This window comes from Callorhinchus milii, unplaced genomic scaffold, assembly GCF_018977255.1.
Source record: "Callorhinchus milii isolate IMCB2004 unplaced genomic scaffold, IMCB_Cmil_1.0 Scaffold26, whole genome shotgun sequence".
In the NCBI taxonomy this organism is placed as follows: domain Eukaryota; kingdom Metazoa; phylum Chordata; class Chondrichthyes; order Chimaeriformes; family Callorhinchidae; genus Callorhinchus; species Callorhinchus milii.
This window is the reverse complement of record NW_024704767.1, coordinates 4,157,194-4,184,308: the sequence shown is the minus strand read 5'-3', so window position 1 is coordinate 4,184,308 and position 27,115 is coordinate 4,157,194. Positions and strand designations below refer to the sequence as shown.

The window sequence follows — 27,115 nt, the reverse complement described above, 5'->3', positions numbered from 1 at the left end:
TTCTAAAAGTTAACTCTGTACATTTTTTAAAAATATTTTTTTAAACTGCAACAGGGAACGAACATGGCAACAAGTTGTGAATCCCTGTTTTGGGTTGTTTGAAGTCCTGTAGTCTGGAGTCCTGTAGCTCAGTGGTTAAAGCATTCGCTTTACAAGCGAGAGACCTGAGTTCAATTCCCGGCAGGTCAGGGCGAAACCTTGGGCAAGTTTCCTTACTCCACACAGAGCCTAATAATAATCCCTCCAAAACCAAAACCAATAATAAATTGGTCATTTTCAATCTACGACTGTTTGTGGGACATTGCTGTGCGCAATTGGCTGCCGCGTTCGCCCACAAATATACAGTCAATTCACGTTACAGTGTGTTCTGTGAAAAACGCTATATCAAATGCAAGGATTATTATTATTATTATTATTATTAAGTGTTTGAAATGAGACGCACCAGATTTAATTTTGCAACTGCAGGTGAATCAGTCACTCCTCCCAGTGAGACCAGGATATTACTGACTGCTTCTGCTCATCCTGTCTAAAAAAAAAGGATTGACGTCAATAAATCTCTCTCTCTCACACACACACACACACACACACACCAGAAACTCACTTGGGGGAAGTTTTAAAAGGCTCATCCCTAAGTTTCACTCCACTCAACTGTGCAAAGTTACCTGTGTACCTGTTGGGGGAGAACACACACACACACATACACACACCTGCACACACAGCCCTACACACAGCACAGCACAGCACAGCAAACACCTTCCAGCTTTGATCACCTTTGGCTTTGAGCGAAAGGTGCATTTTAAAGGAGGTGTCGGGTGGAAGAAGAAGAAGAAGAAGAAGAAGAAGAAGAAAAAAAGAAAAAAAGGCTATTTTTTTTGGTTTGCTTTTCATTGGGTTGTGGTTTTGCTTCTGTGTTCTTGAATCCGATCAGATTTCTTCTGATATAGATACACACACACACACACTTAGGGTTAATATATATATATATATATATGTGTGTGGTTTTTTTTTGGTGGTGGGTGGGGGGTTAAGTGAAGAGAGATGGAGAGAGGACAAGCCACAGCTCGGCCGGATTTGAGAAGGCTCTTCTCGGCTTGTGATGTGAACCGGTCGGGGCTGATCGAGTTGGAGGACTTCACCAGTCTGTGTCGGGACCTGAACGTCGGTCAGTCCCAGATCCACCCACTGTTCCAGAGGTTGGACGTGGACCGCGACGGCTCCATCAACTTCAGCGACTTCGCCGCCGGCTTCGAGGAGTTCTCGGAGATCTACGACCTCTCCTCTCTGGCAGCCGCGGAGGGTTCGCAGTTTGCGCCGCCGTTCGCTTGCGATGAGTTGGAGGAGCGGTTCGGGAAGGAGGTGCGGTACCTGCGCAGGTACTCTGACTGCCGCCGGGCTTTCATTTCGGATTAACCTCGTTTCTCAGTCGGTTTTCTTTAGGTTACTGTTAAAGCAGAGGTCAGATGACAGTCCACCCCCCCCCCCCCCAACCCCCTAACCCCCCCCCCACCCCGGGGGCAATGGTTCAGAACATGTAAGAGGAAGGGAAGAGCATCTCTGGGGTGTGTGTGTTTGTGTGTATAGATATATATATATGTATATATAAAGCAGTTACAAGTATAATAATAATCCTTGCGTTTGATTTATAGCACCTTATCACTTCTTCGAAACCTCTCGCACCGCTTCAAGGAATGTACTGTAAAGTGAATTTTGTGGGAGCGAAACATATTCTGTGAGGCGGCTCGATGACGTGATGTGGCGCTCTGTCAAATGCAAGGATTATTAGAAGTGCGGCGCGCTTTTTGCAGTGAGAGTCGAGAGCAGCCGATGCCTCGAGACGTCCTCCCGATGTGAACGGCACTGTGCAAATGTGATTTGTTGACGTCGTTGACACCCGGGCAAGACTTCACTGGTCGACATTCTGCGTAAAACTCTTGTTCTTTTGAAGCAAATTCCATACTGGATTTTTCTTCTTTTATTTTGGCAGCACACGTGATCCAAATGTTTTGCAATCTGCCCTGTGCATGTGTAGCAGTGACAACTGGCAATTTCTAAATCAAGTTAAAAGCGTCACAAACGAAACTGAAGGGAATTAGTTCAGCAGAAACTCTGGAGAGTGAGGATTAGCTTGCATGGTTGAGGAAATTCAAATAGTGAAGTTGTTATGGCTTATTCTCATACAAATGACAGAGTCATACATACCTGGGTTGGGTACTAAGGCAAAAATGACAGGACCTAGGTTATTAGGCTACTGTACACGTGTAACTTGTTTTCTCCGCCTGGGCAGTTCAAAGCAGGTCAACCCATGATGTAATCAATCATAATAATAATCCTTGCATTGATATAACTCTTTATTACATCCTCATCTCAAAGCACTTCACAGAATATAATGTAAAGTGAATTGACTGTATATTTTGTGGACAAAAATCATACATCTTTACTCAGTTAAAAATTAGTCGAGTTTGCTTATTGTTATACTCTATGGGGCCGGATAAAATTATAACATTTTACATACTTCAACAATTAGAGAACTTCCTTTATTACCATTTGTAAACACTTCCACACTGTTCCGAAGGCCTTTACAATTTCAAGGAAAAGTGCCTTGGGCTATCCTCCCGACGTGAAAGGCACTATACAATGTAATGTGTTGTTGTTCGGTAACAGCCTCTTCTCAAAGACCATCTGCCTTCCATTAACCTGCCCCGCTCTCCCATTTGACCATCTGTCTGTCTCTTCGTTCTAGATTTCAGGTGCCACAGCGACAGCTATAACACGACACAAACTTATGCAGTTTGAAGTTTCTGACAAGATCCGGTCTCACAATGTTGAGAGCTCTGATTTCAAGTCAGATACACGTGTTGTAAAGTGGAGATAATGATGAAGCAAAGCCTGCTGAACCAAGAATCCTGTATACAATTCTGGGTCTCTGTTATATAAAGGGCATTGCCCAGGATGTGGAGGAAATAAGTGAGTAGAGTAAGAAACCTGATTCCCAGAATAAGGGGTGAGCAATGACAACATGAAAAAGGCATACGCAATCTCCAAAAAAACATATCAAAAATAATCAAAGAATCATAGCATATTACAGCCAGAAGGAAGCCATTCAGCCCATTCTGCCTTTGCCAGCTCTTTGGAAGAGCTATCTATTCAGTCCCACTCCCTCGCTTTCTAATCGCTCTTGAATTTTTCATGGCTCGTATCAGATATCTCAATCAGTGTATGGTATTGCTATGTTCTACCACCAGCTTTTACTTAATTTTTTATATAACCTCTTATCCCGCATGCTCTGAGCTCACTATTGATTGGGTTGACAGAACCTCAGACTCATTTCCTTTAGAGAGCTGAAGCCAAAAGTGCATAACATAACCTGTTTGTAAGGAAAAAAATTATCGAGTAAGTGAACTTGAAATGTAATTTGAAATGCTTTGGGCATTTTGAGTTACTCTCTTACTGACTCCTAAATCCTGTCTCTTTTTGATTGTCACTAACATTGACACCTTGAAATGTTATAGCTTCAGTTTCTTGCTCTGAACAAGTCTGATGACTTGGTGAGATTTAAAGATGAAGTATTTATTGTCCATTGACAAATGACTCAAATTCCTGTATTTCCCCCTGGGGCATTCTTGCTATTACTTTCCATAATGAAATCTAACATACAATGGAACCAAATTTTTATCAAAAATGTAGGTGTGTGTTAAATGGCAGTGATGTGTAAGGGAGTTGTCACATGACAAATTGTGAATGTTTTGGCACTATTCTCAGTACTCTTGCTCCTCACCGAAGTAACAAAAGACAGAATAAAGGCCAATTTAGTGTTTCTAAGGCTTCATTAAATGCAAAAAAATTGCTATCTCTGCAATGTGGAGTCCTGTAGCTCAGTGGTTAGAGCACTCGCTTTGCAAGTGAGAGACCCAAGTTCAATTCTAGGCAGGGCGAAACCTTGGGCAAGTTTCCTTACTCCACACAGAACCTAATAATAATCCCTCCAGAAACCAAAAACAATAATAAATTGGTCATTTTCAATCCACGACTGTTTGTGGGACATTGCTGTGCGCAGTTGGCTGCCGCGTTCGCCCACAAATGTACAGTCAATTCACTTTACAGTGTGTTCTGTGAAGCACTTTGGGACGTCCTCCCGCCGTGAAAAGCGCTATATCAAATGCAAGGATTATTATTATCTTACTAACCCATATGCACTTAGATCAAGGGTGATATTGTTATTCTATCTTTTTGTACCAAGGGCACCCTTTTGTACTAAGCCAGCGCCCTTTCCGTGGGGTAGAGTCCCAGAATGCTTGACAGTGGCAGAGTCTGATACTGAGCCAGGAGGAGAGGTGGGGGGGGGAGACCCTAAGCACAATCAAAAAGGAAGTTCTTTAGGCAGGATTTTAAAGTGGGGAGGGAGTGGTCAAGGCAGAGGGAGTTCCAGAGCATAGTGGCTGAAGGCACGGCTAGTCACGGTGGAGCAGATTGATCAAAGGAACAGAATACAGAAATGTACTGCTGTACCAATTGTTGTATTTGTGTTTCACTCGGTAACTTGTATTTTGTCTTATTCCAAGTCAAAATCAAGTGTGTTATTTTGCATTATTTTCACTTAAACGAGTACTAACAGGAAATTGTGGATGTCAATTTCCTAAGATAGGTGTGGTTACATGAGACTTTCATCACAGTACCTTCAATTGAAATGTAAATACTGCAATCCAGTTTGTTTTCTTATCCCTAACAAAAGAACTCCACATAATTGTTACTACATGCACAAGAACTATTTAAAAATGCTTGATGTAATTTATCATTGCTATACAACAAATAAATACCCCTATGAGTAAACTATCTTTCGCAATACCATTGCTTCGGTCATAAAACAATTGCGCAAGATAAAAAGCACCAGATATTCAGTAATACATTGACTATGTTATTCAACGAATGTTTTGATCATACGGATTTGAGCAGAATGCAGTGGGATCCAATAACATTTAAAATGGGTATCATCAGATGCATCAAAAATATCCCACATTTTTTTCCCCCTGATTTTCACATGCAAATTAACTGAGTGTTGGAATTCACCTGAGTGCAAATGGTTTCATGCACATCCCCAATGATGTCATTATCTAGATACTCTTCCAAAATTTATTTCAACAAAAGACTAGCGCGTTTCTTTTGCTGAGGCTTTAGCTTCAATCAATCTACAAAAACATGTGAACCTCCTTGTGTTATTGTAACTGATTGAATTAGTTTCAGTTCAGCCTTAGTTTCACCCACAAAATATACAGTTAATTCACTTTATACTATATTCAGTAAAAAAGCACTTTGAGACATCTTAGAGTCATGATAAGGTGCTATATCAAATGCAACAATTATTATTATTAGTGCAATAAATTTGACACAACAACAAAAGCTTAAATTTGTGCAGAACTTTTCATTTCAGGAGGACATCCCAAGATGCCCAAGACACAAAATGAGCAAAGGAAACGAAATGAATTACTGAACACCAACACAATTAAAGTGCTGAGAGTGGATACTTAGCATTAACCTCAAATTAAATAACATCTAAATTAATACAGATCAAATTCATTTTCTAAAGGGAAAAAGTATGAACCATTCAGTAATAAACTTATATAACATCCCACATACAATCATTTTTAAAAAGCTTTAGCATCCCATAGTCAATCTCCCCAGAAAGAGATGATGACCTAAACATCTTAACTAGTTATATGGATTTTTAAAAAAAAATTATAGTACATTTGATATATTGTCACCCCTCACCGCTCCCTTCCAATCTTCTCACCTTGTGTGCTGAAGGAACTGCCTGCCATTCGTGAAATGACCATTCAGCCTGTGTGAGCCTGGACACCGGTATAACATTGGCTCCTACAAAGGACCCAATTGTGTCTGATTAGGTGCAGCTGAGGGTAAAGCTCTGTGGTTGGGAATAGAGAGCTTAAAGCCAGGACTGTGAGTGCACAAACGAGATGCTGGTCCTAACTACTTGACCTGTCCTAAATGAGCAATGCTATATCAGAGAGAAAGAGAGAAAAGCCAATTGGAACAGGTGTTAGCTCTGATACTAAAGCAAATCCATTTGAATGCAATTGTTGATCACTCACTGCAGCCACAAAAATCTAGAAGACTTAGGCATTTTTTTAATATTATTTTTTTGTTTAAAAAAAAGCTGAATTTAGGAGAGATGATTTTTACCAAATGGAGCCCAGCCAGACATTGAGTTAGGAAATTAAATCGTTGGATTTGGACACAGAGAACATAATAGCACCAGCAGAAGAGAGTTCCTCGTCCATTTGTACTGTTGTGCCTTTGCAAAAGTGTCCCTGCCATTCGGGGGAAGCTCGGGTTAGTCGTTGTAAAGGCGAATACGAGAATTATTATAAAGAGTTGGTTCAATCCAGGAACTCATCTGCTCGATTGCAACATGTAAAAACCAGCCTCTGGCTCTTGGGATTGGTGGAGTAAGGTATTAGTTATTCATTGAGGCAGAGCCTCTGTCAGTCTGGTCTCAGGGAGTGAGTATAAGAACCTGGTGTACGTCTCACTTTGTAAAACTCTCCAGGTTAGAGATGAGTAATTCTGGAACTTTATTCTAATATATAAGAGGTGGGTTTTAAATGTGGATCTCATATATAAATCCAGAACATTATGGTCAATCAACCCACTTTGCCAAACTTGGTCTTTTAAATGATGTAGCTGAAATGTGCCAAGTTAATCAACCAGTGAGCTTCTGAAATGGTTAGAAACTGGAAATAAGGGTATTTGGAGTTCATTGTTAAAGGGAATAGCTTAGCTTGAACTTTTTTTGTCTTTTTTTTTAAAAACAGCCGGGAGAAGCTAGCTGATTTCTACCAACAAATTCGTCTGCATACTGATCGTGGTATGGTTCAAGAGTGTGATCAATTGGTCATCGCTTTGATAAAAGACAATAAGATCCAGATCACAGAGTCGGAGAAGTTGGAATTGATGCTGAAAAGGTGAGTGGTGGATCATCTTTCCATGTGGTCTTAATAATCCTTGCATTTGGTATATTATCAAAGCGTTGAAACATCTTGAGCGCTTTGCAGAATTTTACTTTGAAGTGTAGTAACTATTTGTAGGCAAACTTAACAGCAAATTTGTGCACAGCAATGTTTGGTATCTTTCTCAAAAAGCTTATACATTTAATTTATTAGAGATTGAGTATACTGCCTAAGAAAACAGTTCTGAATATAGTGTTGCACTGTTTTCTTCACATTGTTGTTTTTGATACTTTTTTGAGAGGCAGAAACCAATTTGGTCATTATTGCATCAAGACAATTTAGTGGGTGTGTGTTGTGGTTGATGCATGTTTTGACACTGTCAACATTGAACATCATATTTGTCTTCAAAGGCTTCTTGTTGTTGTCCTGTTTAATTGCCCCAGTTGGATTACTTCACAAATAGCAGGGGGGAGGAGGCTTTTATAGTAGGGTTTGTAGTAGTCCTTGTCTGTAATAAATTATTGCTGAACGCAATAGTTCTTTCACCCCTGTCTCTGCTAATGATTCTGTATTGCTCAAATCAACCCGAAGCTTCTAGCAGTCAGTAACTCTTGGGTAAATTTAAAATGTAATATTGGTTTTCAGTCTGGTAACTATGCTGTAACAGCGCTTAAAAGTTATTTGTATGTAGTTCGGCTGTAAGAAAATTGCAGCCCAGAAACTGCAACTTTTCCTTTGGATGAGATGTTAAACCGAGGTCCTGTCTGCCTGTTTAGGTGGACGTGAAAGACAAGGGAGTTTCTCCTGGTGTCCTGGCCAACAATCCTTCAAATAAAAATTAGTCACTCACTTCTCGGTTGTTTGTGGGACATTGCTGTTCACAAAACTGGCTAATGCATTTTGTGCACAAAATATACAGTCAATCCATTTTACAGTATGTCCTGTGAAGAGCTTTGAGATATCTCGATGAAGCAATAAGTTGCAATACGAAATGTATTTATTTTAATTCATGAATATGTGCTCCCATTGAACCATCAACCCATTCAGTGCTCTCAATTGGACCATCGTGGTGGATAGCTCAATGTAGTCATTAAGAGATGTGGATTCCGAGCTGGAATTTTCTTACTCATTGTCAAAATGTTCTCTTATATAAAAATGCATTACGTTAAAACAGTAAAGTTCTAAGCTTATTTTATCTTCGCTTGTACTTCACCCTGGATCTCCTAGATCATTTTGTACATCAGAAAGATGGCATCCACTTTGGCTTTTAGTTGAAAACCGGCTCTATAGGTTATAAAACACTGAAGATTCATATGGTTGTTTTGTGGATATACCAGGTCCTTCCTTTATGATGTTTATAAATCAAACATTGCTGCTTCCTGAATAAGTTACATTAATTGTGGCATTAGTGTAGCCTGATCATGCCAAGATGGTTAGTAGTACTTTGTAATAACTAAACATCTAACTAAGCACATGATTGAAAGCTACATACAGTATAGCTTGAGATAATCAAATCCACTTGGAGGATTGTTTCTAATCCTGCTGGGGACCATTGGGGTATGACCTGTGCAATCAAATAACATAGCAGTATCTCTCAGGATATTGGTCAGAGTGAAATGTTAAGAGTTTGGTCTTTTAGAAGGCAACAATGAGGAATAATTAGTTGCACATTTTATCTAGTCTTTTGGAGGGAGCTAATTAGATCAATGGCTTTTATCAATGACACTCCCTAACTTCTATTTTATTGAGTCCTTGAGGGTTAAATCAAAATGCATTCCATTGTGACATTTCAAGACAGAGTAACTTGCAATGGCTTGAGAAGGATAAAACGTAATAAATGGTCGTTTTTGTCACAACGGTTTGTGGTGAAATTATATGGAAATTCCTTGAAGCAGAAGGAGCCTCTAGAGATACAACAACAAGATTACATTTGTATAGTGCCTTTCACGTCGGGAGGACATTCCAAGGCACTAAACAGTGTACAGCATTTCAGACCCGAGCTGAGGTCAGGGAGGAGAAGGGAGGGATGGGGGTGACCAATGGCATGGTTGAAGAGGAGGGTTTTGAGGTGGGACTTGAAGGAGGCTAAGGAGGGGGTAAGGCAGAGTGATTGGGAGATAGAATTCCAGAGGTTGGGGGCAGAGTAGCTGAAGGCTCTCCTGCCAATAGTAGGGTGGGTGGGTTGGGGAACATGGAGCAGGCCGGAGTCGACTGAGCGGAGAGAGCGGATGGGTTGGTAGGGGGTTAGGTGGTCGCAGAGATAGGATGGGGCGAAGCTGTGGAGGGCTTTGTATGTGAGGACCAGGATCTTGAACTGGATCCTCTGAAGGATAGGGAGCCAATGGAGTCGGGCGAGAATGGGAGAGATGAGGTCACAGAACTTGGTGCGGGAGAGGTCACGGGCTGCAGAGTTCTGGATTATCTGCAACCTGTGGAGGGAGGAGTTGGGAAGGCCGACAAGCAGGGCATTTGCATAGTTGAGCCTGGAGGTAATGAAGGCATGAACAAATGTTTCCTGAGGGGTGAGGTAGTGGGGGAGTCGTGCGATGTTACAGAGGTGAGGGAAGGTAGAGCAGGCCGTGGCTTGGATGTGGGAAAGAAGACAGTTGAGGGTCGAACAAGACGCGCTAGGTTCCTGACTGGCTTGGTGAGTTGAAGTGTGCCACCATGGTGGTTGATGCTGCCAGAGTCTGATAATACACAATGCCTGAGTGTTCCACAATTTCCCTTGTAAATGTCAGCGGATGAGCATAGTTTCATGTAGCAAACCATCATAGTTGCCAAAATTGAGTTATTAGAATAAACTGGAATGGTTAATTGCGCACACCTGGCCACTTCATGCTGGGATTGTCCTATAAATGTACAAAATCCATCACAGTACAGACTAATGCAAAACAATTGTGATTTATTTTTGGAGTATCTTATCTTGAACTCGGGACTTGAAAGAAATTGTGTGTTCAGCTCAACAGCCAATTATTCTGCTGGTGAATCTGAGCAATAATTGATTAACTTAATGACAAAAAATGACTCATCTTTACAGAGCATTTATTTAAAGCCTCAAGAATGGAACTGCAAGAATTCACAGACTTGTTATTGTGCTTTCTTCTACAGCAGTGGTGCAGAGAAGTGAGCTTGCTATTAAATTCAAGCGTTGGCCTCCAATGGTATCTTATGAGAGTTTCTGTGCAATCCTGTCATTCTCTTGATCTTTTAACCCTTGGGTAGCTACTGCAATCATGCTACACCATGGGAGGAATATCACTAGCTCTCTGATAAGATTGATAGCCTTAAGCGTGGTCTGGCCACCCTGAAACTTTTCATAGTTTTTAAAGCCTAATTTGGCTTGTATTTGGCAATGACATCAGAGTTGTCTGGCAGCCATTCATGGTGACGATTATGAGAGTCGGTCTTAAAACTGAATGAACACCATTCAGTGCTGCACATAGTAATGCTAATAGTGTAATATAACTATTTAAAATCCTATTTTCCTTGCAGTTTGAATGGCACCTTTGAGCTTCCAGTGTAAAACTATTGACTTCTGATATTGTTGTAGAACGGTGGAAAAGGCCACGGCACAGTTGGTTGAAATGGATGAAGACATGCAATATCAGGCAACCAGACTGGAGGAGAAAATCCGAGCAGAGGTGCGAGTCTAGTAATCCCAGACTTTTGGAATCCTTGTAAATGTATGCATTGTACTAGCTCCCCAAAAAGGCAGTTGGGATTTGTAAATGTGATTACTAAGCAATGATTAATCATTTACTGTTCCTGCATTCTTTTGAAATCTGGAACTAAACTATGCAGGAATGTTATCAGTTTCTGTGTCCTTATGGATGCAGTTTTCCTTTTATAAGCATTGGGATTTAGGGGAACTGATGCAACAAAATATGCTGCAAGTTTACAGGGTGTTATGTTGAAGGTGTTCAATCTCTTAACATTTCTAAACTGAGTTTTGAACCTCGACAGTGAGTGTTATTTCACTCTCAGCTTATGACTTTACCAATGGAGGCATTGCAGGAGTTTGATTCATTTAGGGGTAGACGTAATGCAATCAGAGGCTGAGGTTAAAGTATAACTACTGAACATTTCTGAGGATTTTTGTATTTCATCTGTTATTGAGCAAAAGGACAATTTCTCTTTGTAGGAACATTATATTTGGAGAAGTAAGGTGCAGTGAGATGTATTCTTCAATGAAGTGTGTGAGAGAATATAAGTTGAGGGGTATATTTGCGCACTTGTCAGCAGTGGTTCAGTGTGCTGAGAAACTGTTGCGTCCTTTAGAAATGAGGATTTGCTCCTTCGCCATTTGACAAATCATTACTTGCTACTCGGGTTTGGACTGTTTCAGGAGCAGTCAAAACTGGAGGCAAAAGTGGTAGAGGTGCAGAAACAACATGAAGCTGAAGTGACTGATCTGCAGGCCGTCATTGACCGGATGAAAAAGGTATCTTTTTGGAATGGGTTTCTGATACGTTTGTAGTTTAGACAGAATATTGTTACAAACAGCAAAAATAAATTGAAAGGTGTAATGTATACCTGATAAAATACTAACCTGGGGTGAATCCCTTGTGCAGTTTTAATAGCCGAAAAAGAAACCTGATTGACTGGGTATGTTTCTTTTTTCAAGGAAAAAAACGAAACTGCGAGTTTAAGTTATTCTTCCCTGACTACTTGTAATTTTTTTTTGCTTATGATTTAATTTTGTACTCATTAACAGAACTTGTTTCCTATATTAAATGTAAATACTCAATCCAATAATAAATTAATTGTTCGAGATGTAATATTTAGAGCTAGCTCTGAAATGAGCTAGCCCTGTAACCTGTCTCAGAGCATTGGCGACTTTCCACAGCTAGTCTCTTCTGTTTCTCCAGTTTGAAGACGAGTTCTGGCAATCGAATTCCAGAGGTGACATTACTGTACTGAAGCAACAACTGGATGAATTGAATCAGGTGCGTATCTTTGCCTCAAGGTATCCGCGACTAATAAATGAATGGAATCTTTAAGGATTACCAAGGCCTCTTACAATTCTGTAACTACCCCTTCAGTTGTTAGTATTGGTGCCTGGTCTCTCGCAGGTCCATTGCGTTGCACTCACTCTGCCCACAGTGACGTCAGGAAAAACTGCGCAACAAAAAGCCCCGAGCTAGAAACGTCATTGTTTAGCGGGTTTATATTAGAGAGCGCTGTTTATAGCGGATTCTGAAAACTTTTCTATTAGCCCAGGTGATAAGTGATAAAATGCAATTTAGTGCTGGTATTTTTTAGCTTATTTTTTCCACTTGTCTTTCTTTATGTAACTGAGTGTTTGCTTCTTGCAGGAAAATTCGCATTTAAGAAGCTCCCTTCTTGAGAACCGAACCAATTACTCCATCCTTCAAGTTGAATTGGACAAAGTTAAAAATGATCTTGCAGCTCACCACCTTGATGAGCAACGGTAAATGAGCATTCGTCATTGTAACAAATCGATCGAGTACCGTTTATAATTGAACTGAACAAGATCATAGGGAAAAATACAGTACATTGGATTGATGTAATTGCTCTGCGTAGTGCAGTACAGTATGGAAACGGGTCATTTGGCTCAACTCACTTGTACTAGTGCATCAACTGTATTTAAACCAACAACTAATAATAATAATAATCCTTGCCTTTAATATCACGTCTTTGAGATGTCTCAAAGTGCTTCACAGAATATACTGTAAAGTGAATTGACTGTATAATAGAGATGATCAGCAAGGAAACCCATCCCCTTAAGCCTCAGTTGCTGTTGTCTCACGAGCTAGTACACCTTCCTTGAGACCCTTGTTGCCCTGCCCTGGCATTTTAGACCTGAAGTGAACCTCATTTCATCAACTTTGGCGGGTGGGGTGTGGGGAAAGGAAGATCTCGGTATACCACAGAACGTTTTGGTCTGGTGTTCAGTCTGTCCTTCATATATACATTTCAAGCTTTTATGTAACTCTAAAAATATTGAATGGAAACCTGATTGAAAATGCGCACAATTGTAAGGCATTGTATTTAAATAAGCTTCCTAAAAAATTTAGAGAAGTTTAGTTTATTTAGTACTTTTCCATATGCATTTTATCGTATAATGTGTTAAACGTTTGTAGAGAAAATCTAAGTTCATTCTAATTTGCACCATATTACCAGGTTCAACTATTGCAATGTAAAGGCTGATACTGAGTAAAGTTAACTTTAGTTATATTTTTCTCCTTAAAACAGAACAAAGGAAGTGATGGAGAAACTAACTGAAGAGAACCAGGCATTTTCAAGTCAATTACAGATGCTTCAGTAGGTGCATTTTATATTATATATGAATCAAATTAATTTGCCAGAATTCACCCTAAGGTTATGAGCTACCACTTTTAAGATTACATTTTATATATTTATGTATGCATCCACTGGCCTTATCCTACTACCAGTTGTTGCCAGCATAAAGATACAACTATTTATATAGTGCCCTTCACGCGAGGTAGCATAATGGAGCTCAACAAATCTTATTAGATTTTTTTCAAATCTTATACCTCACTCTGGAGGTGCTGACACAAAACTAGTTCATTAAATATTGTTGGGGGTGAGCCGATAAGCTTCAAGACCTTGACTTTGCATATGGAAAAAAAATCCTGGTGTAATCTCAACACTTCCTAAAATTTAATCTTTACACAGCAACAAAATTACATTTGTAAAGCGCCTTTCACATTGGGAGGACATCCTGACGTGAAAGGCTCTTTACAAATGTGATTTTGTTGTCGTTAGACATTTTTTGCTCATGTGCTGTTAAATAACCTTGCTTTTGTTATCTTCCTGATTTGCTTCCCTTTAGAGAAGCCAATTCAATTCTTTACGATAGCAATGATGGGTTGAGAACTGCGTTGGAGTCTAATCCTGGTCTAAAGAAAAAGAAGGTTGGTACAATTGGATGTCTTTGGGTAGGGGAGACCTTATTAAAGTAATTTACTTCTAAAGATCCTTTTTTAGTTTCTGAATCTGGTTGGTAGTTTGTGTAAATGGCAATTTTAAAACTTTCTAAGCAAGTTCTGTATTTTGTTTTAATACCAGTTGACGACAAAATCAGGTAATCAATTGGAACATTCGTAAAACTATTAATCCTGAAGTAGTGTATTGCAGCTGTCTCATTTATTTGAGGGTGCAGGAAGACATACAGACACAACCCCCAAAGAATAGGAATAAAGAGTAAAAACCTGTGTGAGGCACCTCCTGGTGGACTGTGATATACAAGACAGCGGGTTGCTGACCCATCTTATCTACTTTTTCTCTTTACTGTTCATTTTGGTCTCAGCACAACACAATCACTTCTGGAGAGACCAAAATATTAGGAGAAAAGCAAAATGTAAAAAAAAATAAAAAAAAATTGCAGTGATAATTTCTGGAACATGTTTGAACATCTTGAAACATTGGGTTCTATTGAAGGATTTTTACTTTTTTCTCCTGCAGCATTCCCCAGATGAACCCTTGGTGACAAGGGTGAAGTTGCAACAGGAAAATGGAACGCCAGTCATCAGCTACAGCAGGTATTCCAGTGTGAGCTGTCAGTTCAAGCCTTGTCCAAAATAAGATTTCAGCACTTCAGCCTCTGATCTTGCTTTTAGCACTTTTTTCTGGAGCACTGGGGTATGAGGTATAACTGGAGCCGAGGAATACAAGATGTTGTTCATTCTGAGTGCGTTGAAATGTTGGTGTTTGGATTATGAACTTATACACACAAGCAACCAACCTCCAGTTCAGGTTGGTTACGTATAGGATATGTCCCTCTGCTCTGCCCCCAAAATATGCTTCATCTGTAACTCTTCCATTTCCCCTACAAGTCGACCTTGGTATCTACGGTTTTGTGCTAATATGGGAAGATTTGAGTCATGCCCTTGTAACCAGTCGGAATTTGTAAGCAAAGTGATCTTGTGCAGCTTTGAGGACTTTTCCATTCCTTCGGTCTGAATTAAATTTTAATTCAAGATCAGGAAGTCTGAGGACAGCACATGTATGGCATGAACTGTACTGCTCATCTCAAGTGTCCTTGCTTTTTAGCTACAATGGTGATCAAGAGTCTATGGAGGATGATGAGGAAAAATACAAATTGAGAGACAGAATTTCTGACGTGGAAATCTGGGCCAATTGTCTGGACAGACATGGGTCAAAGTTGGATTCGTATTCAGATGCTGATTATGACAGTGACTGCAGTGATGGGTCTCAGCAGACAATGCAATACAGCTATTCGTGTGTACTATCAGACAGTGAGGTGAGAAATTGCTTAAAAACAACTGACTTTTGCTTAAGTGGAGAATAATGGAAATCAATTTCATTTTAGTAATCGCATCAAGGGCTCATTCGATGATCGCAGGGTATTTGTTTTGCTGGTGAAGTGTGGAGATGAGCAAAATCAGTACGTTTCTTGAAAATGATGAGTTATTTCAAACTAGTTAGCTTACTAGTTAGTTACAAAAATGGCTTTTGTAAGGCAATGCCTCATTTTTCAAAGGGATTTCATCCTTTCAGCACCCTCTACCAATTTTGATTTGAGTTCATTGTGAAATGAGCTAACGTGTGAGACAGTAGAGGAACTGCATTGATGTGGATCACAGAAAAAAGCCATTTTTTTAAAATTGGTCCAGTGCAAGTGTAGACCCTTTGAAAGATTTTGTGGCCTTTTGCATTTGTGGCAAGAGCAGCACAAATGCCTTAACAGAAATATGTACAGATTTCCTAAGCTAGTATCTTAACGGTTTGATACATTAGTTGTTCTGGCTGCATTTGCTAACTGTAGTAACACACACTTTAACTCGGGATCCAAACCAAATGTTCTTGCCTCACAATTCCCATAGGTTTTTGACAATCTTGTGAATTTCTTTAATGTTTGGGCTCACGAATGAGTTCAATGAACAGCTGGCTCCTGTGGAATTGAACCCCAGCATGAGTCAGTGGTACCCACACAATTTAATAATTCTTTCATTGATATGGCATCTTTTCATGTTGTCAATGTCTCGAAGCACTCAAAAGGTATCAACTGCTTTAAGTGGGGAGTAAACCTGGTTTTGGGAAGGAAAATTGAAAACTATAACGGCAGCAGTGTAATACCATGTCTGTATTGTCAGAGATCTGAAACTGATACAGATAGACTGTCTCGCCCGATCAGCCGCTGCAGCTCTACAGCATCTTCCAGAAGACGCCTCCCAGCATTCTCACCACAGGTAATTGAAGGACGCCATCCAATTCATTCTTGAGTACTCACTGACAGGCTATTTGACTTGATTCACAAGAGAATTGGAAGGCACAGTTCTAAAACTTCAAAAGATTTGTGCATGACTAGACTTTTTGTTTAAGAAATGCCCAACCAGATTGGTTGATGCTGTTTAGTTTTCTGATTTATCTGCTTGAGAATATTGGGGGATATGGGAACACTGTGGACAAAAGAACAAAATGACAGTTATGTTGCCAGAGCAGGGAGGAGGGCAAATGACTAAAAAGGCCGATAGATGAACATTCTAATTTGCGTGGTTACTTCAAGGAGCATCTATATACTTTTTTCCCCGTGAGATAGGGGAACGAAGCCCAATTAGTGGTGGATTTTGGCTGTGTACGTAGATGGTTCCTTCCAAGTATGTAGTGTCTGCATATTTATTGAATCTGGGTAAAAGTTGGGGTTTAAAACCCAATTCATTATTGAGCAACTACAAAGCAGTATTGCACCTCAGTGGCAGTCAAGTTGAGGCAACTTGAAATGTAGCTCTACTAAAAAAAAAATTCTGTTCTAATATGTGGGTTACCTTGAACGTTACAATGGTGTATTTTAATTTTTTATTGTGTATTAATGCGTCTCTCCATATTTAGAAAAGGGGAGGTATGGCAGATCATATCCAAACAGATGGTCCACTCTATAGGCTTGTCCTTGCAGGAGATGCTGGTTCAGGGAAGTCTAGCTTTCTACAACGTCTCTGTATGAATGAGTTCAAAGGAGATATTCCTACAACATTGGGTAAGCATTTCCAATTGCACTTTGTCCTTTATTTTCAAAGTGATGTGCATGAGTAGTACGATTGACACATATTTGAATGGTGTGCCCTCCCCTTAACAATTTTACCCATTCTTTTTATTTCCTGGCATCTCACAGCTGAAGCTACAGGAAATGGAGCAATTGGTTCTTAAATTGGAAAATTATTTTCTCCAATGTAGTTTTCACTACTATGCTTTGAAAGAAAGCAGTATAGTAGAATTCTGCTCCACCTTCTATGGTGTGAAATTGACAGTCAAACTAAATTGAAATATTTGAAACTAGACTTGTATAAAACTGATTGTGCCCACATGAATAAATTGAAAACAATGGGTCTTGGAAAATATTATCTACAAGAATTACAGGCCCTATTCCATATAAGCAAACTATGAATAATTGGATATCATGCTAATAATAATCCTTGTGTTTAATATATTGCCTTATCACATCTTTGTGATGTCTAAAAGTGCTATACAGTCAATTCATTTACAGTGTATTCTGTGAAGCGCTTTGAGGCGCCTTGAAGACTTGATAAGGTGCTGTATCAAATGCAAGTATTATTAATTGAAATGGTTAAGTGTTACAGTGATGGGTAGAAGTAGCACAAAGGCATCCTTTCTGTGTTAAAGTTTAACCATTATACAATCTCTCTGGTCTAGGAGTGGATTTTCAAGTCAAAAAACTGTTAGTTGATGGTGAAGTTACCACATTACAGATATGGGACACAGCTGGTCAGGAGAGGTAAGGGTGACTGTTTATGTCCATTTTTGTAAGCACATCCAACCTGTCAAAATGTAGTGTGTGTATATCAAACATTACTTTTTATGTCAATGATTCAAAAGATTTTAATTTTATTTACTAATTTGTGTGAAATTAATGTGCTTCATGGAACAAAGTATAAAATATTCTCAAAGGAATCACAGTAGTTTACGAAAACAGTATACTTGTGGATGTAAAGTTGAAGGCAGTCGAATTTAGGATTTTTTTCGAACACTTATTTTTCTCCTAAACCCTCTGCCCACTGCACAGCTGTAATTATAGATTGCCACTTCCAGTTTAATGCTGCTGTAATGTAATAGAAATCCATTTCTAAAGTAAATCTGTTTTCAGCATTAAATGTACTTTCATTCTCCTAGGTTTTATCCCATGAACAAATTGCACATTAAAATACTCTAAATGGGAAAATTACCATTGAATAATTCCTTAGTTCTGTGTACATAAGAATTGGTGCTTCATTTGGTTTGGTATGGAGTTGAATCCTAATTCTACTTGTGTATTCAAGTATTGCAGTGGAGTCCTGTAGCTCAGTGGTTAGAGCACTCGCCTTGCAAGCGAGAGACCTGGGTTCGATTCCTGGCAAAGCAAAACCTTGGGCAAGTTTCCTTCCTCTGCATGCCTGATGATAATCCCTCAAGGAAATAAATAAAACAATAATTTAATCACTCAATCCACAACCGTTTGTGGAACACTGCAGTGCACAATTGGCTGTTGCGTTTCACCCACATATATACAATTCACTTTACAGTTTTTCTGTGAAGCACTTAAAGACATCTAGAAGACTTGAAAAGCGCTATATCAAATGCAAGGATTATTATTGCATTGTGGGAAGTAGAGTAAGATTGGGATGTCAGGATGAATGCATTTCATATAGACTATTCAGGTTAAATTCAACTTCTTTTCCCCAGGTTTCGCAGCATTGCTAAATCTTATTTCCGAAAAGCTAATGGTGTATTATTACTATATGACGTGACTTCACAGAATAGTTTCCTGAATGTCCGGGAGTGGATTGACGAAGTTAAGGTAAGTTCATCTTGTAACCTAAAAAATTCTCGGCATTGTCAAATGGTTCATGCTTCAAAACAAATACAAACAACTTAAGCTAATTTTTTGACCAACTGCAATGTTTTTAAAATTTTCAATACGCACTTGCCCTTCTATTTTTTTTAAACGTTGGAAGACAAAACAAAATGTGTGCATTAGTATTAAAAATGCCCAAATTGGTCCAAACGTGATCTTTAGTTTCTGGGCATGTTGCTTGATTTTAAGTTTTTACTACGAATAGTTGATAGTCTGTGGTACTAAAATGTGTAAGAATTCCTTATTGATTTCTAATCATTTACTTGAAACTTATGATACATTTTCAGAATGCTACTGATACACCGGTACCAATCATTTTAATTGGGAATAAAACAGACTTGAGAAATGAAATGCCTAAAACAAAGTCCGATAGTGTATTCCCAGCTCATGGAGAAAAGCTCGCTATGGTAAGATTTGTTTTTTTTCTCCAAGGAAACGTTATATTGTAGAGGTCCTATTTAAATTGGTGATATTTTCACAATAGCACTTAAATAAGTGTGTATATATAATATATGGAATCTATAACTTACAAGCCAAATCGACCAATTTCATTTTTCTCTAGGCCTACAATGCATTGTTTTGTGAAACAAGTGCTAAAGATGGGACCAATGTTGTGGAGGCTGTTCTGCATTTGGCCAGGTAAACACTATTAACTATCGCCCATGAGTTTGTTGGGAAAAAGTACTTGACCATTCAAGATAATTATGCAAGTTCTTAGCTAACTATTAATGTTGTTAGGTATTACAATTGCCATGCTCCTTCTCCAAACTTGGCTATATCCAAATGCACTTATCTGGATGCAAATACATTGCATTTCAAATTATATAATGGTTATATTTGAATGGAATCTGAATCTATTTGGAGGCGAGATGTTTTCTAAGATGTAAATCCAGGTCTTAATACCCAAGTGGAATTAACTTATTCTCATTTCAACAGAAATAAAGCTTGGATACCTATAGTTTTAAGTTTCAAAATCTGTTCTGCTTACCATTGCTAGTATTCAATAAAGGCAGAACAATTTTTCAATGCAATTCATTCCAATGAAGAAGTGATAATTTCTAAGCCCTATTTATGCAGCGTTTTTTTTTCTTACAGAGAAGCTAAAAAGAATGCAAAAGATAGAAATGATGCTGAATCTACAACCAAGCTACCACTGAACAAACCTGCAATAGCCTTGAACAATTGTTGCAAAACATAGAACGCTAATGGACTGAGTTCCATTCAAAACAACTTTTCACAAGATTTGTGATTTTTGAAATTAATCACAAATGCCTTTTTTTTTTACAAACTATTGCTCATGTGAGAGCAGCACTTGCATCACTATTTTTATTGCTGATATGTTTGGCAGATGAAACTTTATTTATCTGAGGTACTTTGCTTTAAATGTTTATGTGTATATATTTGAAATAAAACACTGATTTATTTACTTTGTCACTTTATTAAAGGGAACACCTTTCTTTCTTTAAGAAAAACTATGTAAACTAAAACACTATTAAAATGAAGGATTTTCAAGAATTCATGTATCTAACAGTAAGAGGTATTGTAGATTTAATTTGGAATTTAAATAAAGGTTGTGATAAACTATTGGAAGTTGAAATGCTCTTAAAGCATCAGTTAGTATATATCTAAATGCATATTAAAATCACTAATTTCTTGTAAAATGGTTAAAGAATGATTTATTCTTTTGGTTTGCTGATCATCCTGTAGTTTCTAAACAATGCAACTACATTAGAGCAACATAGTTTGGGTACTATACCTTCAAGAAGCAGCTTGGCTCAGCAACACTCTTCTGAGTTGGACGGTGGAGCGGTGAAGTGCTGCATTAAAACATGATCATAGTGCAGTCTGAAATTCCACTACAATATGGAGTTTCATGGTTGTGGCAACAGTGCAATCCAGATTGATACAAACTGATTTGGAAAGTAAAGATTTAAAATATAATCCCTTGTGGGATGTTCTCCTGCAGTTCTGGCCAATAATACTTCCACATAAAACGGTCTTACGTGGGACGTTGCTGTGTACAAATCAGAACTCGCATCTGTCTCTATTAATATAGACACTTAAATATGCAAGATTTGTTAGAAAAAAAGGACATTTGTTATTGGGATGATACTGGGAAATGTGCTCAGGGGAAAAAGGGGGTAGATTAGGAGAGATGGATGAATTTTATTTAGTTATTCAATACTTTACTTTCCTCAGGTGGTAGTAGAATATGGAACATTTTTTCACAACTTTCCTGATAAATGAACGTGTTCTTAAGAGTAGAAAACAGCCTTGCATGTATATAGTATCTACATATAATTCTGCAGAAATGGCTTTCATAGAATATTACAGCACAGAAGGAAGCCATTTGGCCCATTGTGCCTGTGTCAGTCAGCTCTTTGGAAGAGCTACTGACTTAGTCCCACTCCCCTGCTCTTTTCCTCATACCTTTTCCATACTTTACCTTGTATAAATTCTACAAGCCCTAATAGACTTTTAAATAGACAAAAGCATGTTAAAACAGTTATCAGATGTTATTTTGCTGCAACTGATTTTATAGGGCCTACATTTTTATGAATGAAATAATTGCTGGAAAAAGTGTTCAGTATGAATTTGTGGGGAAGGTATCCTTGTGGAAATTCTTATAGGATTCCTTGTAGCACACTTACAATGATTTTCACTCCTATAATGGACTTTCTTGCCACATACATATTGGTTCCCAGTTCCCTTTACTGGACTGGTTGAGGCAGTACATATAATAATCCTTGTATTTGATATATATTATATCTTTAAGATGTCTCAAAGCACTTTACAGAATACACTGTGAATTGACTGAATATTTTGTGGGAGAAACACAGCAGCCAATTGTACAAAGCAGTGTCCCATAAACAGTTGTGGACTGAGTGACCAAATTATTATTTTTAGGCATGACATGTATAACACATTATCTTTAAGACTTTCTCTTCCCAGGACAAAATAAATAGATTGCTTCCTTTTACTTTTCCATTGACAAAAGCCCTGAAATCACTTCTTATTCATTTCACTTTATTAATGCCATGGGATGTGAACGTGACGGAAAGTTTCAAAGCATTTAAAATAGAAATCAAAAATATTGCTAGTTGCAGAAAGAGCAATTGAGGATAGTTTAGGAATAAGAGAATGACAGATTGTGAATAGCAGGCTATCTGCCTGGAGGATATTATGGCCCAGCTAATCCCATCCTTAACTAACAGTCTAATGGATCTGACCAAGAGAACCCTGTGTAATCTTCCCTCCTTAAGGAAGGTGTTTTTTCAAAATTATGAACTGAATCTCTCCTTCAGATGTACGATGAGGCATTGTGAATCCAAGTTACCCTCGAACAAATTCCAAATTGTTACAACAAAGCAGGACAATTGGTATAAATAAACCTACACTAGTTATATGCAATTACCTAAATATGCAAGGGAATGAAGAATACACATATGTACATCAACATTGGTTTCAAAAGACTAATAGCCAATAGGGGCAAATCATAGTGTTATTAAACATCTACTGAAGATAACCTCCTCCACATCAAAGCTTCTTATTCAGTGAGCTGTGTGTATGATGCAAAAAATTGCAACATGCCTTCCCTCCCAATTTCTTTTTTTAAAAAGCCATCATCAATTGGTAGATCTGATTTTTGTTAGAACCTGAACAATGTATATGCATTCATGTCATGCTCAACTCGCCAAACTGGCCTTTGGATACACTAAAACACAAACAAGTGCATAAGAGAAACATTTTAAACTGGTCTATTTATAATTCCAATCACTCTTTACAAGCATCTTAACAAAAAAAGTGACAAATCTATATAGGCATTCACAGAAACACCTACATCAACCAAAAGGCTGTCTTTATTAAATAGAATTGAAAGGATTAGCTTTGATACAAAAATACAAGGCTGGGTCACGTAAAATCCAAAAGAAGCATTTTTGCTTACAATACTTCCAGTGACTTATGCTCATGCAGGAAGTGTACCTTTACAGCAAGATTTAATACTGCATCAGTAAACATTCTGCAAGGCATTGGTTGAGCCTACACACTGTATAATCCCACAGGAAAGATACAAGAATGCAATTTTCTGAAGTATTGAAACCATAGGTTTGAATACGTTCAATAGTTGCAGACAGAAAGCTGAAGTTCGTTACAAGTACTCGTCTTCGTAAAACCTGGGGAGACAGCCAGGTACAAGTAAAGTCTCCAGGGTTACTTTGAAGCCCCCTGACCCCCTTCACCACCTTTTGGAGCAGATTGGCCTTCCTTAGCCGCCGCTTGCTGCTTTTGTTGCATTATTTCAGCATCCCTGCAAAAATACAAACTTCCCATAAGCTTCCCATCACAACTTATTTTTACCGACATTTTATTCATTTTATTCACAACAATCATACAGATAACTTTTTTTTGTAAGAAAGCAAATACTATTTTAAAATGGTGCAAGCAATGTGAAATTGTCCTCAAAGCAGAAAGCTATAAACATACAAAATCATTTTCATGCACAGAGCCTTTGGAATTGACACATTCCTCAGCTCAGTCTCCGGAAAGGTGAGTGGAATTAATTTTATATTAATTTGTATTGAACAAACATTTCAAAGGCTACTGTTAAAAACAATTCAATCCCTGTAACTAAGATAACTGATTATTCATGAATGATTAAGTAGGGGTTAATTGATGAGTAAATTTGGGATTCATTTGGCAGATTTTGTGCCACAGAATTAACAAAGTGAAGCTTTGATCATCTACAATTTTAATAATCCAAGGGGGTTCCCAGCATTTGGCAAACAATTAAGGTTCACGGTGCACAAATTAAATCAAACAGAATATGATATCACATTAGCTTCCTTAACTTAATGATATAAAAACAGTATCTGCTACAAGGACACCAGTGAAACACTCAATTAACTATTTCTACTGCTATAAAATTCCATTTGTTCACAAGGCCAACACTAGTACTTCAGTTGCTCATTTCTGTCAGGCTCTCAAGAAATGCTACAGGCAGAACAATTCTAGGGTTGTAGGTAAAGATGATGAGCACAAAGTGGTACCTCAGGAGAAGTTACATGAGTTCAGCTGCAAACAATTTATTCTTGACTAGTTGCTTTACTTACATGGTTTACCGATTCAGCAGATGCTGTACATACAATTTATGCAGTTTACCTCTGCTTTCTGGCTGCAGCAGACAGACCATCAGTTCTTCTCCCTTTAGTCTGGTCAGTGCTTTTTTTTGCATTTTTCTGACGAGCAAGTTCTCGCTGATTGCCACCTAAAAAAAAGTGACGGTCAGTTTGATAGTTATAAGCAGAGACAAGATGATTCAAAACCAGGCAATTCTATTTTAAAGAAATAAATCCCAAACTGACCATAACGGTTTTACTATGACTCATTCAACACAATCCCTCTGCTAAAAGCACTTCATTTAATAAAAGTTGTTTCCACCGATTCAGTCATATAAACAAGCAAACTGTCCGCTTGTAGTGGACAATCTGGTTTGGAGGCAGGTGTCCTGTTCATTGTAACAATAGTAATCTTTGCATTTGATATAACACCTTATCACGTCTTTGAGACGTTTTCAAAAGTGCTTCACAGAATCTACTGTATATTTTGTGGGTGAAACAGTATCTGGGCACCTGCTTGATTGAGTCAAAACACTGGGAAGAAAACCAAAAATGTGACTTTTGGCACTGACTTATCCAATGTATTTAGCGAGAGGCACAAAATCTGGCCAGGCACAAATGCACTTTTTAAAAAATAATTGCCTTCCTTGTGAAATGAAATTTATACACAATTCCATATCCTGCTACTCAGCAACCAAATGCTGTATGTACCTTAGTTTTATTTCAGTTATCCTGAAATGCAACTTGGGATATGCCTGGCTACTATTTTTATTTTGCACTTGCACAGCTATATATATAGCGCTTTAGATAATCCACAGTGCTTTTAAGCGTAGTAGATTCACGTGGAATACTGAAGCTGTATAATGACTGCCCGCAGTAGTACCACGTGCAGGTTCTCCGCAGAATCTCAATGAAGCACTATCTACCTACCCTGTGTGTAAACAAAATCAAGTGTCAAAGACGGTGGTGGTGGTGGTGTGGTGGGTGGGGGGGGGGGGGAGCCATGAGGTCGTATAAACTTTGCTGGACACCCCAAATACCCTAAGTCTGCTTTGCTGTCATTTGCCAGTAACCTACTAACCAAGGCAAATTCAAACAAAAAAAACCTTTTTTAAAAAAAATCCAAACTGACTTTTTAAATTAAGAAAAACTTTATTGCTGGAACTAAACAGATTTTTTTTTAACGAGTGTGTGTGTGTGTGGGGGGGGGGAAGGGGTGTTCAATCTGAGCTGTGGACGACAGACAATAAATCCATAACCTTAGGTTGAGCCTAATAATAATCCCTCCAAAACCAAAAACAATAATAAATTGGTCATTTTCAATCCATGACTGTTTGTGGGACATTGCTGTGCGCAATTGGCTGCCGCGTTCGCCCACAAATATACAGTCAATTCACTTTACAGTGTGTTCTGTGAAGCGCTTTGGGACGTCCTCCCGACGTGAAAAGCGCTATATCAAATGCAAGGATTATTATTATTATTATTATTATTATTGTTGGTTGCTGTGACGTGTGATGTTGATATTGCACAAGAATGCGGAGGGCGACAGGGACGTTAAAACAAAAGCTGCTGGAGATCAAACCCACCCACAAAAATATACATCATATAATAATTGCATCTAAAAAAAAATCACAGCCTACGCGTCCGGCCCCACTTTCTTCTCCTTTTCCTCCTCGAAAAAAATAAAACGTTTTAATTTTCGTTCACTTGGTATATATTTTTTAAAAAAGTCTTAAAATGCCTTTATATATAAATATATATGTGTGTGTATTTAGTAAAAATTACAATTGTACATACAATGTACATAATTACAAATATGTAAAACAAAATCATGTATAAAATCTACGTAAAACTCCTTATATAAAAGATTTTATTCCCTCCCTCTCTCCCCCACCCCCCACCGATTTGTTTTTTTTTTAAAAATAAACCCCACAAACACACAAAAAATCTGCTTTTTTTTTAAAAATAAAAAGCTCTAAAAAAAAAGCTCTAAATGACAAAGAGGAAAGAAACCGTTCACACACACACACAAAAAAAAAGAGGAGAGAAAAAAAATGACGGGTCCAACGTTTTGGGGATTTTTTTTTTTGCGCGTCGTCGTCGTCGTCGTAATAAAATAAAAAAATAAAAACAACAATAACCATATATATATATAAATAAAAATAAAAAAAACATTATTTTTAAACCCACTCCCCCCCCCCCCAAAAAAAAAATCATGTGTCAGAAAAAATCTTCGGTGACCCGAGTGAGGACCCGAGGCGCCACGTCGGCCTGGAACGGACAGAGAGAGACCCAGACACAGACCCAGACACACACCCACCCACACACCCACCCACACAGAGACACAGACCACCCCCTCCTGCACCCACGCCACAGCCGGAGGGGGGGGGGGGGGGAGGGGCGAGCGAGGCCCTCGGGGAGGCCCGAAGCCATGGCCGCCGCCGCCGCCGCCGCCATCTCTCCCCTCCCCTCCCGTTAGCCAGTGACGACTCCCCCTTCCCCCTCAGTCACAACACAGCGGCCTCCAACTCACGAGTCATCCTCCAGACGTCGCCGCCGTCGCCGCCGCCGCCACCAAGTCGTTAAAACACCGTCCACTCGGCTCCGGCAAACCGCCCCTCGCAGCGACCGACCGACCGATCAACTCACTGACTGACCGACCCACCGACCTACCTCAGCGCAACCTAACTTCCCTCCTCTCCCCCCCCCCCGCCCCTAACCACTAACCTCCAACTCTCATTGGTCCAGCCTCCGGCGCCGGCCTCGCTGTAGGGCCGCGGCGGGTGTCAGTCAAATGACGTCACAATTCCCACCGCCGCCGCTGCCGCCGCCCCTTCCTTCATCCACCTATCACGTTAGGTTGATCGGAAGGCAGTGAGGTGGGGTTGGGGTTGGGTTGGGTTGGGGGGTCTTGTTTGGTAGCCTTTCTGTATTTATGTTGATATGTTTTTTTTCCCCCCCATAAAATATACGGTCAAAATCACTTTACGGTGCATTCTGCGAAGTGCTTTGAGACATCTCGACAATGTGATATCAAATGTATGATTATTATTGTTGTTGTTGTTGTTGTTGTTATTGTTTACTCTCCCTTTGAAGGGATTCAGTCAGGAACACTTTTGGCCTCGAAAAGAGAAGCAACAATTATTATAGGGCCCTCGGTTAACCCTGCGAGATAAACC

General features: G+C 39.0%; 2 protein-coding genes across 2 annotated transcripts; one reads left to right on the top strand and one right to left on the bottom strand.

Moving 5' to 3' along the window:
* Positions 1-1,013: 1,013 nt before the first annotated feature.
* On the top strand, positions 1,014-20,401 carry zgc:162879 (ras and EF-hand domain-containing protein). Its single transcript, XM_007906903.2, has 17 exons — positions 1,014-1,373; positions 6,828-6,977; positions 10,516-10,606; positions 11,311-11,406; positions 11,834-11,911; positions 12,281-12,396; positions 13,182-13,250; positions 13,783-13,864; positions 14,415-14,491; positions 15,003-15,213; positions 16,067-16,162; positions 16,803-16,947; positions 17,622-17,703; positions 18,648-18,762; positions 19,107-19,226; positions 19,382-19,458; positions 19,915-20,401. Exons 1-17 carry the CDS (start codon positions 1,039-1,041, stop codon positions 20,015-20,017), a joined length of 2,043 nt encoding a protein of 680 aa, XP_007905094.1. The 5' UTR covers positions 1,014-1,038; the 3' UTR covers positions 20,018-20,401.
* Positions 20,402-22,561: 2,160 nt separating this feature from the next.
* On the bottom strand, positions 22,562-26,645 carry serf2a (small EDRK-rich factor 2a). Its single transcript, XM_007906930.2, has 3 exons — positions 26,470-26,645; positions 23,980-24,085; positions 22,562-23,128 (listed from the first exon to the last, which is right to left on the bottom strand). The coding sequence occupies exons 1-3, from the start codon at positions 26,474-26,476 to the stop codon at positions 23,032-23,034; spliced, it is 210 nt and encodes a 69-aa protein (XP_007905121.1). The 5' UTR covers positions 26,477-26,645; the 3' UTR covers positions 22,562-23,031.
* Positions 26,646-27,115: the final 470 nt, after the last annotated feature.

Excerpts from the sequence above, each read along its gene's own strand:
- serf2a (XM_007906930.2), bottom strand. Across the intron at positions 23,129-23,979 it reads GCTGCAGCCAGAAAGCAGAG|GGATGCTGAAATAATGCAAC; the intron begins GTAAACTGCATA and ends GTATTTTTGCAG.
- zgc:162879 (XM_007906903.2), top strand. The coding sequence starts at position 1,039 with ATGGAGAGAGGACAAGCCACAGCTCGGCCGGATTTGAGAAGGCTCTTC. Across the intron at positions 1,374-6,827 it reads GAGGTGCGGTACCTGCGCAG|CCGGGAGAAGCTAGCTGATT; the intron begins GTACTCTGACTG and ends TTTTAAAAACAG. Across the intron at positions 16,163-16,802 it reads TCCCAGCATTCTCACCACAG|AAAAGGGGAGGTATGGCAGA; the intron begins GTAATTGAAGGA and ends CTCCATATTTAG.